At 43.3% G+C, this 16,931-nt stretch overlaps 1 protein-coding gene across 2 annotated transcripts in view; it reads left to right on the top strand.

Moving 5' to 3' along the window:
* Window positions 1–5,484: 5,484 nt before the first annotated feature.
* LOC138740680 (sodium- and chloride-dependent neutral and basic amino acid transporter B(0+)-like) overlaps window positions 5,485–16,931 on the top strand; it is a 129,933-nt gene continuing 118,486 nt past the window's right edge. The window contains exons 1-4 of one of the 2 annotated variants that reach the window (XM_069893668.1): window positions 5,485–5,648; window positions 7,674–7,827; window positions 10,847–10,978; window positions 14,665–14,832. In XM_069893668.1, the coding sequence (XP_069749769.1) occupies window positions 5,637–5,648; window positions 7,674–7,827; window positions 10,847–10,978; window positions 14,665–14,832 (466 nt within the window). In that variant the 5' untranslated portion in view covers window positions 5,485–5,636. The remainder of the gene's footprint in view (window positions 5,649–7,673; window positions 7,828–10,846; window positions 10,979–14,664; window positions 14,833–16,931) is intronic. The other variant, XM_069893669.1, reaches the window with a different exon arrangement.

The following is a 16,931-nucleotide window of genomic DNA, read 5'->3' as shown; positions in this document are numbered from 1 at the left end:
AGGATGAGTTAACAGGATATCGGAGAGTGTTCAAAATCACCAAGGATTTTCATAGAATAAAATAAGAAGGAGCCTAGGAAGTGGAGATTAACCAATTGACAGACTAACTGACTAATTTTAGGAATGGAACCAGATGTATTAAGAAGAAAGTGCTCACCTTAGATGGTTACCATCTCTGCCTGAAAGGGTGGTCAGAGCAGATTCAAGGTCAACTTTACCAATTACATTATTGAAGGGTAATCTATTAAGGCTTTAGGGAAAGAGGGGGAAACTTACAGAACCATTTATATGAGGAGATAGAAAGATGCAAAGTGAGAATTAAAGAATGGAAGTTAAGAGGAATTTGCCTAAAGACTAGGCTGAAGGTGAACCATGCTGTTGTCATTCTCACCTTACTCCATGCTAGCAAACAGTGCACAGCAAACAGATTAACCACTTCCACCTGACCTGTCTGTGCAGATGGCAATACAAGACTCCAGATTTCAGAAGCACCGATCCTGTCTCAGGCCAATCACCCTAGAATCTATGCACTGTTGAAGGATCAGGTGAACAGGACATGTTCAAAGAAGGTCTAATGACAAAAACGTCGACTCTCCATTTCCCTCTACAGATGCAGCTCAACCCACCGGGTTTCTCAGCAATTCATTTTTGCACCCCATATTGCAGCATCTGATGATTCTCGCATCTCTAAATGTGGAATATTTGGCAGCGTTAAATTCAGAGTGCCTGAATGAGACCTGTGTGTTTCCTGGGCAAGTGCCATCTTAATCTAACCCACAGTGATGACTGAAAGATATCGCTCCTGAAAATTACAATCACCATGACTGAGGAGCAGCTGAAGTACATGGGAGAGGGAGATCTTGGGAAAACACCCACTTTGCCTGCTTTCCCAAGGTCAACAACCCTCCCAAGTTATTTGCCGCACCCAGTCCCATCCCTCCACGATCAGCAGGATTATTCTTGAGCCAAACTAAGTTTTGTTTTATCATTAGTTAGAATTTTTTAAAAAAGCACTTGTTAGTTCAATCACTCACTCAGACTTTGGATGTGCATTGAGTTTGGAGATGTCTCATATGTCTCACGTGTTGTTTCAAGTCTGCAGTAATCTTTCAAAAGTGCTGTTTTGTCATGTTCTCATGTGGATCGGATATTTAAACTAAAATGTTACAAAATGTAGGCACAAGGATATTTGAAAAAAAAAATTTAAGGTGAGGTTGGGAAGTGTTGTTGTGGGGTAGATCTACCTAGGTCAGCACAACATCATGGGTTAAAGAGCCTGTTCTGTGCTGCAACATATAAAATTATGAAAGGCATAAGATAGAGGTAGGTAAGTTGTTTCCAATGGTGGGAGAGAACAGAACTCAGGGACATAGCCTCAATATTCAGGGTAGTAGATTTAGGACAGAGATGAGAAGGAACTGCTTTTCCCAGAGGATGGTGAATCTGAAATCCGCTGTCTATTGAAGCAGTGGAGGCAACCTCAGTAAATATATTGAAGACAAGGTTGGATAGATTTTTGCATAGTAGGGGAATTAAGGGTTTATAGGGAAAAGGCAAGTAAGTGGAGATCAGCCACGATCTCATTGAATGGCAGAGCAGGCTCGATGCGACAGATGACCTGCTCCTAATTCTTACATTCTTATGTAATTTTCTGTGTTCTAAATACAGGAGCAAAGTTACTCATTCTTCCCTTTTAACCTGTTCTGCTCTTTAGGAAGAATAGTGTGATTCTTCAATACTACCTCCATGTCCCTCAATTCCTTTTTTTAAAAAAAAGTCAGAAAATGATCAATCTCAGATGTGAATGAATCATGCTTCCGCAGATAATTCCAAGATTCACCACTTGCTGAGTGAAGACATTTCTTATTTCATTCAAATCAGCCTGTCCTGCATTCTGAGATTCTGATCTTTGGTTCTAGACTCCTCAGTCAGCCAGATCTTCTCTCCATCCATCCTCTGGACCCCACTAAGAAGTTTGTAACTTTGAATGAAATCTCCTCTCATTCTCCAATCCAGAAAATTCTGCCCATCTAGTAAATCTATTCAGCGTCAGCAAACCCACGATCCCTGCAACAAGTCTAGTGAAACTTTGATGCTCACCCACTATGGTTTGCTCAATGATGTTTATGTTTTGGACCGGAAGCTCCAACCTCCGGCTCAAGGAACTGAAATGTACATTGCACAGATTAATGCTCACAGCTGTCTGTCTAATGCTGACTGATATTAGACGCTCTGACACCAATGACAACTATTTATACTTGGTCAAATTTTACAATTGACATGAATCCATGGCCTAGACTCTATAGCCAACCTCAAAGGCCGGATCCTTCTCCTGCACTCATAACCCTCAATTGTTTTGAGAATGGCTGTTTCTGCATAAGTGATCACCCTACTTGCAGCCTGCATACGATGTTGACCCGACAGTCAAGAAAAGACACCTACACTTCCACTTCCTTAGAAGATCAAGGACATTTGACATGTCCCCCTTGTCCCTCAACAACATCTACAGGGGCACCTATTTGAAAGCCTACTTTCTGGATGCACTACAATGTTGGGCAGGACTGCCCTACTCAAGTAACGGCCTATCGATGGAGAATTCAGCTCAGAACATCACACAAAGTTCCCTCCTCGCCGTAGACTCCACTTACATCTCCCACTGCCAGGGAGAAGCCACCAACATACCATCACCCCTTGGATATATTTTCCTCTCTCCCTTCTCTCATCAGAGAGAAGATTAAAGACTGTGCAAATGTGCACCAACTGAAGACAGTTTCTAACCTGCACCCATCAGGGTCCTAAATGAACCCCATAACAGAGTTATGATGATGCATTGGCTTGGTTCTAATTGATTTTTTTCTTCATTATAACAATTCTCTGGAAAGTGTGATCTTTATATAGCTGATTGAATATTAGACATAACTTATTGGTCTTCTCACAGAAGAACCATTATTACTTTATGACAAATAAACTTTAAATGAATCACCTTGCTCAATTATATTCAATGCAATGTCTCAAACATTTGTGTGAGAGAGATGTAGCAAAGACTTAAACATAGAAAGATTGAGTAGACATTGCCTCTCCCTGCACAATATGTTACATGAGTAATAAATATGATCCATGGTTAATTTCCACTATTCTTTATAGAGTAAGAGGGTTTAAAATTATTGCATGGTTGGGTAGACTTTAGTAGATTATTGATTATTTTTAAACATACTGCTCATTCTACCAGTAAAACCACAAAAATGCTGGAGGAACTCTTGTACCATCCCTAGGAGGTAAAGATATATAACTCACATTTTGGAATGAGCCCTTCTTCAAGATATGGAGCAAAAAGCAGTTGGGCACCTGTATTAAAAGGTTGAGGGAGGAGGGAATGAAAGGGCAGGGTCAACAGGCAAAGCGCCATCATTGGACATGGATGGGAGGACAGCAGAGTAAAGGTGAGAATTGAGTGAGTGGGATGGAATGCAGAGCTAGAGGAAAGGAGACAGAGGGAATGGGGAAGAGAGAGAGAGAGAGAAAGAGAGAGAAGGAGACATAGGGATGAAGGAATGGAAAAGCTGGGGAGGGGGGGGCAGGCAGCTATCTGAAACTGGTGGTCTATATCAATGCCATCTGTTTGGATGGTGCCCTGACAGAATATGAGAATGTTGATTCACACTTGCAGATGTCAGCATGGGAATGAAGCGGGTCAATTCTCAGTGGGGATTTCCCAGTGGCCACCCATTTCCCACCCCATTCCCATGCTGACTTATCTGTCCATGGTCTCATGTACTGCTAGATTGGACCACCTGCAAATTGGAGGTACAACACCTCATATTGCATCAAGGCCTCCTCCAACAAGATGGCATTAACATCTCCAATTTCCATTATCCCCTCCCTCCTCCCCTGTGTTCCACCCCCTCCCCATCCTCTTATCTCTATAGTTGCTTTCAGGTGCTCGGATGCAGATAATGCTTCGGCAGATGCAGCTGGGGGAGTGCAGCTGTCAGTGAGCGAATGCAACTCCTGTGGACTGTAGCTGTAGTCACTGCTGTGTTTCCTTCCCTTCTCCAAGCCCTGTATCTCTTTTGAAATATTTTCAAACCTTTAATTTTGACCTCTTATTTATGTCAGCATTTAATTGTGCCAACTTTGGCAGCCCTGCCTTCAGCTGTCAAGGTTCTGAGTTTTGGAAGCAATGTACTATTTTTTACCGAGTTTTTGGTTATGTAATCTGTGGTGGTACACCACCGGCCTACTGCAGGGGGCAACCTCTGTACCTGCAGGAGTGTAAGGGGACTGGACAACACCTGGCCGGCTGTCAATCAGTCGGCCTGAATGGATCAAGCACCACCCGGTCGGGTGTCAATCACCCTCCGGGATATAAGCCTGCGCCGGCCTCCAGAGGCCTCACTCAGAGTTGCTGCAGCCACAGCCAGCCTGGCTCTGTAGAAGTCTTTGTGGATTAAAGCCTGTTGTACAGTCTTTATCTTTGTGTGTGTCTGATTCTGGCTAACAGTGCACCACATAATCTAATGCCCAAAAGTAGTTTTTTTTTAAACCGAATAAACACTTTGCAACATTAAAATTACTAACTAAATGTAAGGTGCTGTTGTTAAATTCTTACCTAACTGATTACAAGAGAAACAATATTTAATACGATATTAAATCTTATATTAAATATCTTATATTAAATTGTGTCTTGCAAGGCTGCATTCACGATGCTGCATTCAGGTGCAACAGGGGATACTCCGAGCCGGAGAATATACCTCCCCGAGGGTTAGGTAAGTGCTCCAGCCGGGTTCTCCACATTCAGGTGGCCATCCAACAGCTGCATTGGGATAGAATAGGCGGCTTTACAGTCGGATATTCTGGCCATCTGAAAGCGGCTTTTGTCTCCTTTCCTTTAGCTCTCTCTCTCTCTCTCTTTCCTTTTCCCTCTTTCCATTCCTCCAGCTCTGCATTCACAGACTCGCCACCTCCCCGATGAATTCCCACCTTTCCTCTCCTAGCCTTATTCCCATGTCCAATACTTGCCTTTTGCCTGTCAGCCTTCTCCTCTCCCTGTCCTTTCTCTCCTCCTCCACTCCTAGGCTTTTAATTCAGACACCTGCCTGACCTTTGCTCATACCTCGACGAAGGGCTTGGCCTGAAAGGATGGTTATACATCTTTACCTTCTCTGGACTCCACGTAACCTGCTGAGTTCCTGAGTTTTTGCATTTTTACTATAACCACAGCATATGCAGACTTGCATGTTTCACTCATTCCACCAGATTGCCTTTTTAAGAGAAAGGCAGTTGTGCAATAAGATTACACCGTTCTTGAGCAGCTTTTCTGAGCATCTGCTTTAAAAATAGTAAATCTGTTGTTGCATAATAGTTGCATTTTGACAGTGAGCACTTTAAATCTAATATGTAGAACCTAAAAAAATAGTTGACCAATGAATAACAATATTTAAACTCTTGGACTTTGGATGTCACCATGCCTTCGACTCCACTACTTTCTGACACTGTGTTACTCTGGCGTCTAACGGTGGAGGAAGTGTTTCCTGAAGTGGAATCTATAATCAGAATCTGAATGCTAAATTTCAATGCAAAGAGGCCTCTTAAAGGACCCTTTACCATATTGAAGAATCGTTCATCATTGCCCAAAAATGAATGCGACAGTGAGTATTTGACCAAAATCAACAAGCAGCTTTAGGATTATTTCGGACATTTTTGTTATGTATTGTAGAAGCTATAGATTACTGACCTCTGTGGGGTCAAGGTGTTTCTTACATTCGTGAACCTTCCGTCTTCCGATTGAATCAGCTTACACCATCCTGGCAAGGCATTCCTGGCACCCACCACCCTCTGAATAAAAAAAAATTAACTCTGGCATCTCCTGGAAACTTTCTTCTACTCACCTTAATTTGGAAGTCCTTCACGTCCCTGGAACATAGAGGCTATCAGCTTTTTCATTCCCCCGAATGCTCCTTGCCTGAAACTTTGCATTGAATAACTCCTCTTTTGATTGCATTTACTTCCTCTGAATAAGAGTGATTGCTCAGGGAACCCATAGAATTCCGAGCAATATTTGTGTGTTTACAGATTTGGTCGAGCATTCCTTGTTAGTCTACCCCATTCTTCTCTTTCATCTCATAATCCATTTGACATCACTTCCTGTTCTTAAGCTGAAACTGATTTCATTATTTTTGTTACCAATTCCCTGGGTTTCTGAATATTTTACTCCCATTCTTGACTTCTCAACCTTTGTTCCAGGGTAAAGGCCAACTGCCAATTTTCCCAAAAATTTCCCAGTCTTTCACAAACACATTGTCTACACTTCTCACTGCCTGCTTTCTACAAAGAATTCCATTCTCCTGAGTTCTCCATCTCTGTCACTGCCTAGTCGCCTATCTCCTCCACTATACCTCCTCTATTATGAATTCTGCTCTGCTGTAGCTGTTAGGATCGACACCCCTGTCTGTCCCTTCTCCATACCTTTGTTCTCAGAGTAGAATCAGGTTTGAACACTCCATGAATCGGCCTCCCATTCTCTTTGTAACTTACCTACCCCTTCAGTGAGATACCACCACATGATTCGATTTCCTTCCCCTCTCCTTTCTGCATTCTGAAGGGATCATTTCCTCCATGATATCCTAATGCATTCCTTCATTTCCACTGACATCATGTCAACTTCTCTCAACACCTTCCTGAGCAACCATCACTCAGGTCCCAAGTTCCCTTATGGTGTGAAACAACAATTCACTTCTACCCTTTCCAGTTCTGTATCCACTGCTTACAAAGTGGCCTCTCTACACCAGGGGGAAACAATGAGGTTAGTGTGGTCATAAGACATGAAGAACTGCAAATGCTGGAAACTGGAGCTAAAAACAATCTGCTGCAGGAACTCCGTAGGTGGAGTGATATTAAAAAGTATGGCCAGAATCTTGGGCCTAGTTTTGACCAAGGGTTCCAACCCAAAATATTGATCACTTTTTTTAAAAACTCAACCTGTTTAGCTTCTTCGGCAGAGAGGATTATCGCTTTGCTCACTTCCTTTCAGCCAACAGGTGTGACATTGAGCTTCAGTTTGCTTTTCTCTTTAACTCCCATCTCACACCCAGTGTGCACTGTCTGTCCTTGGTCTCCTCCTCCCTTCCACAGAAGCTCAATGTAAACAGGAATTCTTTCCACTGGGCCCCTGCTCTCTTTCATGCTGAGTAACAATTCAATAATTCAGATAAACAGCATTTGTATTTCAGTGACATTTTTTCCTTCTGTAGATGTTGTAATCCTTGTTTTACCCTCCTCCACTACTGTCTATTGTTTAGGTCCCTCTTATCATTTGATCTCTCCTTCCTTCAGCTGTTATTGCCCTCTCCTTGAGAACTCTCATCTTTATCTCTGCATCTTAAAATTATTTTTTATTAAAATCTCTGACAAGACCCCAGAGTCTTTTCAAAGCTCATTCACTCAAAATATTAATGTTTCTCCCTCCACAGATGCTATTTGACTGTCTGCTTGTATATGCACAGCTAGATTATAAGTAACTTGAGTATCTCCAGTAATTTCTATTTTTATCTCAGATTTTTTGACGTCTGCAATAGTTTTGTAGTTTACTGTTTTAAAAAAAAGTCCTCCTTCCCTATAGAGTTCACATCTCACAAAGTCTAACCAGGTGGGTTATTTCCTCTCTCCTTCCCCAGACTGTCACTGAGGGATACGTGGGTAAAAAAGGCAAAACTGTGGAGCGAATAAGTTGGTCCTCGAAGACTGACTATCTGCTGTCAGTGATCGGCTCTGCTGTGGGTCTGGGCAACGTGTGGAGATTCCCTTACTTGGCATACAAGAATGGAGGAGGTACTGAAGAAATCCTATATTGCACAAGAGGGATAGGCAGAAGTGAAGGAATCCATTCATTGCTTTATAAATAACATTAAATTTAAAGGAATGCTAATTATTATATGTCAAGTAATAATGTGGACTCATAAAAATGGTTACAAAATTAATAAAAAAAGCAAATTGGGTAAATATGGGGAATATAGAGATTACAAAAGGTGTAGTTTTAAGGCTTTTGAAGAATATAAAGGTGGATAAGTCTCCGGGACCAGGCGGGATCTTCCCCAGGACATTGAGAGAAGTGAAGGAGGAAATAGCAGAGGCTCTGGCAGTAATTTTCCAAATGTCATTAGATATGGGGATAGTGCCGGAGGATTGGCGCATTGCGCATGTGGTTCCGTTATTTAAAAAGGGTTCAAGGAGGAAGCCTGGCAACTATCGGCCTGTAAGTTTGACGTCTGTGGTAGGTAAATTAATGGAGAAAATTCTTAGAGATAGTACTTATAAACATCTGGATAGACAGGGTCTGATCAGGAGCACTCAACATGGATTTGTGGGAGGAAGGTCATGTTTGACCAATCTGATTGAATTTTTTGAAGAGGTGACTAGGAATGTGGATGAGGGTAGCGCAGTGGATGTTGTCTATATGGACTTCAGTAAGGCCTTCAATAAGGTACCACATGGAAGGTTAGTTAGGAAGGAATAAATTTTGAGATAGTCAAATGGATTGAACATTGGCTGAAAGGGAGAGGCCAGAGAGTGGTAGTGGTCTGTCAGGTTGGAGGCCGGTGACCAGTGGTGTGCCTCAAGGATCTGTATTGGGCCCATTGTTGTTCGTTATATACATTAATGATCTAGATGATGGGGTGGTGAATTAGATTAGTAAATATGCAGACGATACTAAGATAGGTGGAATAGTGGATAATGAAGAAGGTTTTCAAGGATTGCAGAGGGATTTGGGCTGCTTAGAAAAGTGGGCTGAAAAATGGCAGATGGAATTTAATGCTGATAAGTGTGAGGTGCTTCATTTTGGTAAGAAGAATCAGAATAGGACATACGTGGTAAATTGGAGAGCATTGATGAATACAGAAGAGCAGAAAGATTTAGGAGTAACGGTACATCGTTCCCTGAAGGTAGAAACTCACGTGAATAGGGTGGTGAAGAAGGCTTTTAGTATGCTGGCCTTTATCAATCATTGCATGGAATATAGGAGTTGGGAGGTGATGTTGAGATTGTATAAGACGTTGGTGTGGCCTAATTTGGAGTTCTGTGTGCAGTTCTGGTCACCTAATTATAGGAAGGATATAAACAGAGTGGAGAGAGTGCAGAGAAGGTTTACCAGAATGTTACCTGGGTTTAAGCATCTAGAGTATAGGGAGAGATTGGACAGATTAGGTCTTTATTCTTTGGAGCGTAGAAGGTTGAGAGGGGATTTGATAGAAGTATTTAAGATTATGAAAGGGATAGACAGAGTGGATGTGGATAGACTATTTCCGTTAAGAGGAGGAAAGATTAAAACAAGAGGACATGAGTTAAGAATTAAGGGGCAGAGGTTTAGAGGTAACATGAGGGGGAACTTCTTTACTCAGAGAGTGGTAGCCGTGTGGAATGAGCTTCCGGGAGAAATAGTGGCGGCGGAGTCAATTGTATTATTTAAGAAAAGGTTGGACAGGTATATGGATGAGAAGAAGATGGAGGGTTATGGGCATTGTGCAGGGAGGTGGGACTAGAAAGGGGTGTTTGGTTCGGTGCGGACTAGAAGGGCCTAATGGCCTGTTTCCGTGCTGTAATTGTTATGTTATTATGTTATGTTATGTTATGTATGTTAACTTGAAACTGTACATCTTTTCCTGAGGTGTGTTTTTTTGCGGCAATGTGAAGATACTTTGCAGTCAGAGTGAGATCTTTCAGACTATATTTTAATATCAAACTGCCTGGGCCTTGGCAGATGGAGGGGGGGACTGCTGGGTGGAGTGCCATCCATGAACTTATCTGAGCAGTTCAGACCAGAACTGGACATGTCCCAGCCACTTGCGAACTTGTATTGGAGGGGAGGGTTTTGGTGAAGAAGCTCAGGGAGATGAGTTGGTGAGGAAATCCTGCAGCAATGTCCTTTGACCAATGATCAAGTATGAACAACCAGAGCCATTTTTTATATTGGGTTTGACTGCAGCGAGGGAATAATCTCCTTCTGTTCCTGTTAATTGGTTTCACCTGGGCTGGCTGTTTCTGCCTTGATGTCATGGACAGAAATCGCACCTCAGTGCTGGATTTCAGCTTCTTTGAGCACTACTGTCCTCAGAATCCCAAGCTACAAGATGGATTGAAGTATTCAATTCACCACATGCTTTGAAGAAGTAGTTCAGATCACTGGGCACAGCAAAGGCTGTGGGACTAGAATAATGCTGGGCAGACGTCACACCTGTGCTCTAGAATTAGCCTTGCCTCTGGCAGAGCTGTTCCAACAAGGGACAGCACTGACACATGGTAGACAATGTGGATGAATACCCTGGCTCATTCCACCTTATAAAGCAAGAGAAATTCAAGCCGGCTGATAACCACATCAGCAGCCTACACTCAATAACTCAAAACGCAGGATAACTCCAGCCTTTTGTGTGATGCTCCAGTTTCCCAGCATCTACAGTGACATTTGTTTGCTCTCAGTCACAAGCAAGGTGATGGAAAGTGTGTCAGCCAGAAAAATGCTCTCCAATAACCTGCTCTATATTGAGAGGTCTTCTGAGGCCACCTCTGTTGGTCTGTATACCATTATGCTGCCAACACCAGGGGCCTGGTCTACTGTCAGCACAGGGGATTCAGAACAGCTGTCAGAGGAAGTGGTAGCGATGGCTACAATTACAATGTTCAGAAGACATTTGGAAAAGTACATGGATTGAAAAGAGTAGAAGGACATGGGACAAACACAGCAAATGGGACCAATACTCAGGAGGGGTGGTCATAAGGAAGGTTCAGGTCATATGCATTCTTTTTCCTAAAAATGCTTTCTCTGTCCTCTAAAATTCTCCATTATATTTTCCAGGTGTGTTTTTAATTCCCTACATACTCATGCTGGCAGTCGCTGGGATGCCGATGTTTTTCTTGGAATCAGCCTTGGGGCAGTTTGCCAGCCGTGGTTGTATTAACATCTGGAAAGCTGTACCAATGTTACAAGGTTATTATGAAACTATCAACCTAGCAGAGGTTGAGATGAACACCCTGTAGATCAATTGGAAAGTTGCTTTGAGTGTCAGCAGATGGAATTTAATTTCAATGGGCCAGATAATGCATTTGGGAAGACAAATGGAGAAAGACAAGCAGTATCTGGTAGGGCAGAAAGACCTGGGTTCCAAGCCCATAGTTCACTGAAAGCTGCATCATAAATAGATAGAGTGATGAAGAAGGCACATGATATAAAAATCTATAATGATAGAACATAGGATATAAAAATCTAAAGCACAATTTTAGGGCCCTTCTGCTCACAGTGATGTATGTACCAACTGAATAACCTACTTTAACATCTGCCTAAAAATTTCCTGCTGGATAACACTGCATTTTTCTCAATTCCATGTACCTATCCAACACATCCTACTGTATTATTGTCTAGTGACACTCACATCCACAGTGATGAAGTGTTTTGAGAAGCTAGTGTTGAAGCATATCAGCTACTGGCTGAGTGGCAGCATGGATCCGTTCCAATTTCCCTCACCTCAGCAACCGCAGATGCCATCTCACCTGCTCTACACAAATCCCTGGAACACCTGGAGAGCAAAGACACAGCATACATCAGGATACTCTTTATTGACTACAGGTCAGCATTAAACACTACAATCCCCCCAAAACTGATCAGCACACTCCAAGACTTGGGGCCTCCATGCCCCCACTGTGTAATTGAATCCTGATATCCTCATTTCCAGACCCTAATTTGTGCAGATTGGCAAGATCATCTCCTCCAACAATCTCCAAGAGTACCGGAGCACCACAGGGCTGAGTACTTAGTAGCCCCCTGCTCTACTCACCTTACACCTATTACTATGTGGCTTTGTAATAACAACACCATCTACAAATTTGCTGACAATGCCATGGTAGTGGGTTATGTAAAAAGGGACGATGAGTTATACAGGAGGGAGATTGAAAACTTGGCTTAAATGGAGCACTAACAACAACCTCACACTCAATGGCACCAAAACCAAGGAAGGGAAAATCAGAGGTGTATAATCCAGTGATCATTGGGGATCACAGTGAAGAGGGTGAGCAAATTTAAATTCCTGGGAGTCACTATCTCAGAGGAACCTCCCTGGATCGATCATTCTAATTACCATCACGAAGAAAGCACATTGGTGCCTTTACTTCCTCAGGAGTTTGTGGAGGTTTGGTATGACATCAAAAACCTTGGCAAACATCTACAGATGTGTCATGGAAAGTGTGTTGACCAGCTGCACTATGGCCTGATAATGGGGGCAGCAATACCACTGAGCAGAAAGCCTTGCAAAAGGTAGTGGACACAGCCCAGGACATCTGCTGTTGGGGAGCAGCTGCAATCCTCAAGGTTCCAGACCACCTAGGACATGCTCTGTTCTTGCTGCTGCCATCAGGAAAGAGGTGTAGGTGCCATAGGAGTTGTACAACCAGGATGAGGAATAGTTGCTGACCCCTCCTCCATCACAGTCCTAAACAACAAATTCAGTCAGTGGCTCATTTAAAGACTCTTTGCACATTGTTTATTACTGTATTTTTTCTCTGTGTTACACAGTCAGCTTGTTTACATTTCTTTGTTTTCATTTCACCCTTTTGTATATGTATCTTTTCTTTAAGTACAGTATTTTGGATTATCAACAGATAGGAACTCTGCCTAGCGTTCAGGAAAAAGAATCTCAAGATTTGTATGTGATGTCATCTATGTGCTCTAGCCATATAACTGAACTTTGTATCAGCCTCCACCACTGTTGCCGACAGCATATTCCAGCACTATGAGTGAGAAAATCCTAACTCTCATATCTCCCCCCCTATACTTACTCCCAAGCACCTCTCGTGCCAGCCATTTCAGCCCTGGAAAAAGCCTCTGACCACCCCCACAATCAATACCTCTCATCATCTTATACACCTCTATCATGCTGTTGCAAATGTACAAAACATTGGTGGTACTGCACTTGGAATACTGTGTTCTGGTCAGCAGACTGCTGGAAGGATGTGCTTGTACATGAGAGCTTGCAGAGGATATTCAATGGGGTGCTGTCTTGATTGGAAAACCAGTCATGGAGATAAGCAAAAGAGGATAAAGATTGGCCTGATAGATGTATTTAAGATTTTAAGGGGCATAACAGGGGAGAAAGTCAGGCTCAATTATCCTATGATTGAGCAAACCAAGATGCCACTCCAATGTAATGATCAAGGTCCACCAGTCAGAAGGCCAATGGATGATCAGAGTTCATGGCCAGCCCACTGAGTAGGTTAGATCAGCCACATTTTGTAAGGTTCCTCACCAGCATTTCAACATAATCCTTAAATTTAAATTAAATGTAGATATAAAGCATGGAAACAGGCCATTTCAGCCCATGAGTCCGTGCCACCAATTTACACCCAATTGACCTAGAACCCCTGGCACGTTTTAAAAGGTGGACAAAAACTGGAGCCCCCAGGAAAACCCTAGCAAATATGGGGAGACACGTACAAACACCTTACAGACAGTGCAGGATTCGAACCCTGGTCGCTGACGTTGTGCTAACTGCTGCACCAAACGTGCCATCCTTGATTTTTAAAATTGTAAAACCATTACATAATTAGTAATTAACAGTAATTATTGTCAGAGAAAAATCCCCATGCCCCTTTATGTCATGGGTTGATTTGCCATTTAACTCCAAAAAGAAGTTCAGGAAGTTTAGTTGTTTCTGCCCTCTCCACCCTACCCCAACCCCTGCAGCTACACACACCTCACCCATGGAAAATATCAACATTCATTGAAAGCTATAAAGATTATTAAAAATGTACATTCAAAAACACACCGAGTATAGCGCATCATCCAAAGTAGTAAAGGCATGGCCAAGTCTAAAGTATTGGACCAATTATTCCAATTTCCCTTACCTTGCTTTGAACATATTAATTCTAAATTTGACATTCTTTGCATTAATTATTTCCATTTCCTCTTGCAACATTTATTGCTGCCTTTTAGGTTACTTTTTCCTTTAAAAAGTCCAATTTTCCCAGTTTCCACTTCCTTTACATTGTTCCACAATCTCCAGATTCCAGCATTTGTAGTCCCTTGTGTCTGCCTGTCCATTCAGTTTAATCCTGGCCTAGAAATCATCAAAAACAGAACCTAACCTAAAGCTTGTGCTGGTCTCAGAGGAGAGGGACCAATGTACACAGTCTATAAACCCTCGTGAGCATTTGAATGGGGGCTTGAAGCAGTGTGCTTTGAAAGCCTTGGGTACTGAAACAGTCAGAAAAGGCTTCACTGATTGCGCTGCTTTGAGGGGGCTTGGGCATAGTTGGGAGGGAGACATTGGCCATTGTGGGTGGCCACCTAGTGCAATAGTAATAGGATGCCAACCTTCCAGGGAAGCACGGATGCAGTCTGACTCGTTGCCTCTTTTTAGCATTGTCTGTTTTAGAAACAAAAGTCTCCTTTACCATCAACTGAACTCAAGTGATGCAAAGCCTCCAGTTAGCACAAGTTTCAGATGATGTAATGTTTATGTTGTAAGTTTCCCATGTAACAAGTGAAATGAACCAATAATATTGGTCTTGAGAGACAAGAAAACCAGAGCAGCATCCACAACTATGATGTCACACAATGTGTTATATTGAGTTTGCTATACATTACATTAAGTTAATAATCAGAACCTTGTTTTCTCTTTTAAGGAGTGGGGATCACTATGGTAATTGTGGTTATGTTTTTCAACATTTCTTACAATTGCATCATCGCCTACAGCCTGTTCTACCTGTTTGCCTCCTTCCAGTCCCCCTTGCCATGGGCAGACTGCTTCAGCTGGTGGGGAGCAGACGAAACATGCAGAAGGACACCCACAGGTACTGTGTTAATGTAACGACAGTACAGCAAGAATTCATCTTTCCATCTGTTAAACCTAAATATTGACAAAGCAAAACTGAGTATCACAATGGCTAGTTAATCTTTTTACACAGACTCGGGCTGCGGATGATTCATGATGTTTTACACAGACTCGGGCTGCGGATGATTCATGATGTTTTACACAGACTCGGGCTGCGGGTGATTCATGATGTTTTACACAGACTCGGGCTGCGGGTGATGTGTGATGTTTTACACAGACTCGGGCTGCGGGTGATTCATGATGTTTTACACAGACTCGGGCTGCGGGTGATTCATGATGTTTTACACAGACTCGGGCTGCGGGTGATTCATGATGTTTTACACAGACTCGGGCTGCGGGTGATTCATGATGTTTTACACAGACTCGGGCTGCGGGAGATTCATGATGTTTTACACAGACTAGGGCTGCGGGAGATTCATGATGTTTTACACAGACTTGGGCTGCGGGAGATTCATGATGTTTTACACAGAATCGGGCTGCGGGTGATTCATGATGTTTTACACAGACTCGGGCTGCGGGTGATGCGTGATGTTTTACACAGACTCGGGCTGAAGGAGATTCATGATGTTTTACACAGACTCGGGCTGCGGGTGATTCATGATGTTTTACACAGACTCGGGCTGCGGGTGATTCATGATGTTTTACACAGACTCAGGCTGAAGGAGATTCATGATGTTTTACACAGACTAGGGATGCGGGAGATTCATGATCTTTTACACAGACTTGGGTTGCGGGAGATTCATGATGTTTTACACAGACTCGGGCAGCGGGTGATTCATGATGTTTTACACAGACTTGGGCTGCGGGGGATGCGTGATGTTTTACACAGACTCGGGCTGCGGGTGATTCATGATGTTTTACACAGACTCGGGCTGCGGGTGATTCATGATGTTTTACACAGACTCGGGCTGCGGGTGATTCATGATGTTTTACACAGACTCGGGTTGCGGGTGATTCATGATGTTTTACACAGACACGGGCTGCGGGAGATTCATGATGTTTTACACAGACTAGGGCTGCGGGAGATTCATGATGATTTACACAGACTTGGGCTGCGGGAGATTCATGATGTTTTACACAGACTCGGGCTGCGGGTGATTCATGATGTTTTCCACAGACTCATGCTGCGGGTGATGCGTGATGTTTTACACAGACTCGGGATGCGGGTGATTTATGATATTTTACACAGACTCGGGCTGCGGGTGATTCATGATGTTTTACACAGACTCGGGCTGCGGGTGATTCATGATGTTTTACAGACTCGGGCTGCGGGTGATGCGTGATGTTTTACAGACTCGGGCTGCAGGTGATGCGTGATGTTTTACAGAGACTCGGGCTGCGGGTGATGCGTGATGTTTTACACAGACTCGGGCTGCGGGTGATTCATGATATTTTACACAGACTCGGGCTGCGGGTGATTCATGATGTTTTACAGACTCGGGCTGCGGGTGATGCGTGATGTTTTACAGACTCGGGCTGCGGGTGATGCGTGATGTTTTACACAGACTCGGGCTGCGGGTGATTCATGATGTTTTACACAGACTCGGGCTGCGGGTGATTCATGATGTTTTACACAGACTCGGGCTGCGGGTGATTCATGATGTTTTACACAGACTCGGGCTGCGGGTGATTCATGATGTTTTACACAGACTCGGGCTGCGGGAGATTCATGATGTTTTACACAGACTAGGGCTGCGGGAGATTCATGATGATTTACGCAGACTTGGGCTGCGGGAGATTCATGATGTTTTACACAGACTCGGGCTGCGGGTGATTCATGATGTTTTACACAGACTCGGGCTGCGGGTGATGCGTGATGTTTTACACAGACTCGGGATGCGGGTGATTCATGATATTTTACACAGACTCGGGCTGCGGGTGATTCATGATGTTTTACACAGACTCGGGCTGCGGGTGATTCATGATGTTTTACACAGACTCGGGCTGCGGGTGAAGCGTGATGTTTTACACAGACTCGGGCTGCGGGTGATTCATGATGTTTTACAGACTCGGGCTGCGGGTGATGCGTGATGTTTTACAGACTCGGGCTGCGGGTGA

This window comes from Narcine bancroftii, chromosome 8 (assembly GCF_036971445.1).
Source record: "Narcine bancroftii isolate sNarBan1 chromosome 8, sNarBan1.hap1, whole genome shotgun sequence".
Lineage (NCBI taxonomy): Eukaryota > Metazoa > Chordata > Chondrichthyes > Torpediniformes > Narcinidae > Narcine > Narcine bancroftii.
The sequence above is the reverse complement of the archived record's forward strand: the minus strand, read 5'-3'. Positions and strand labels throughout refer to the sequence as shown.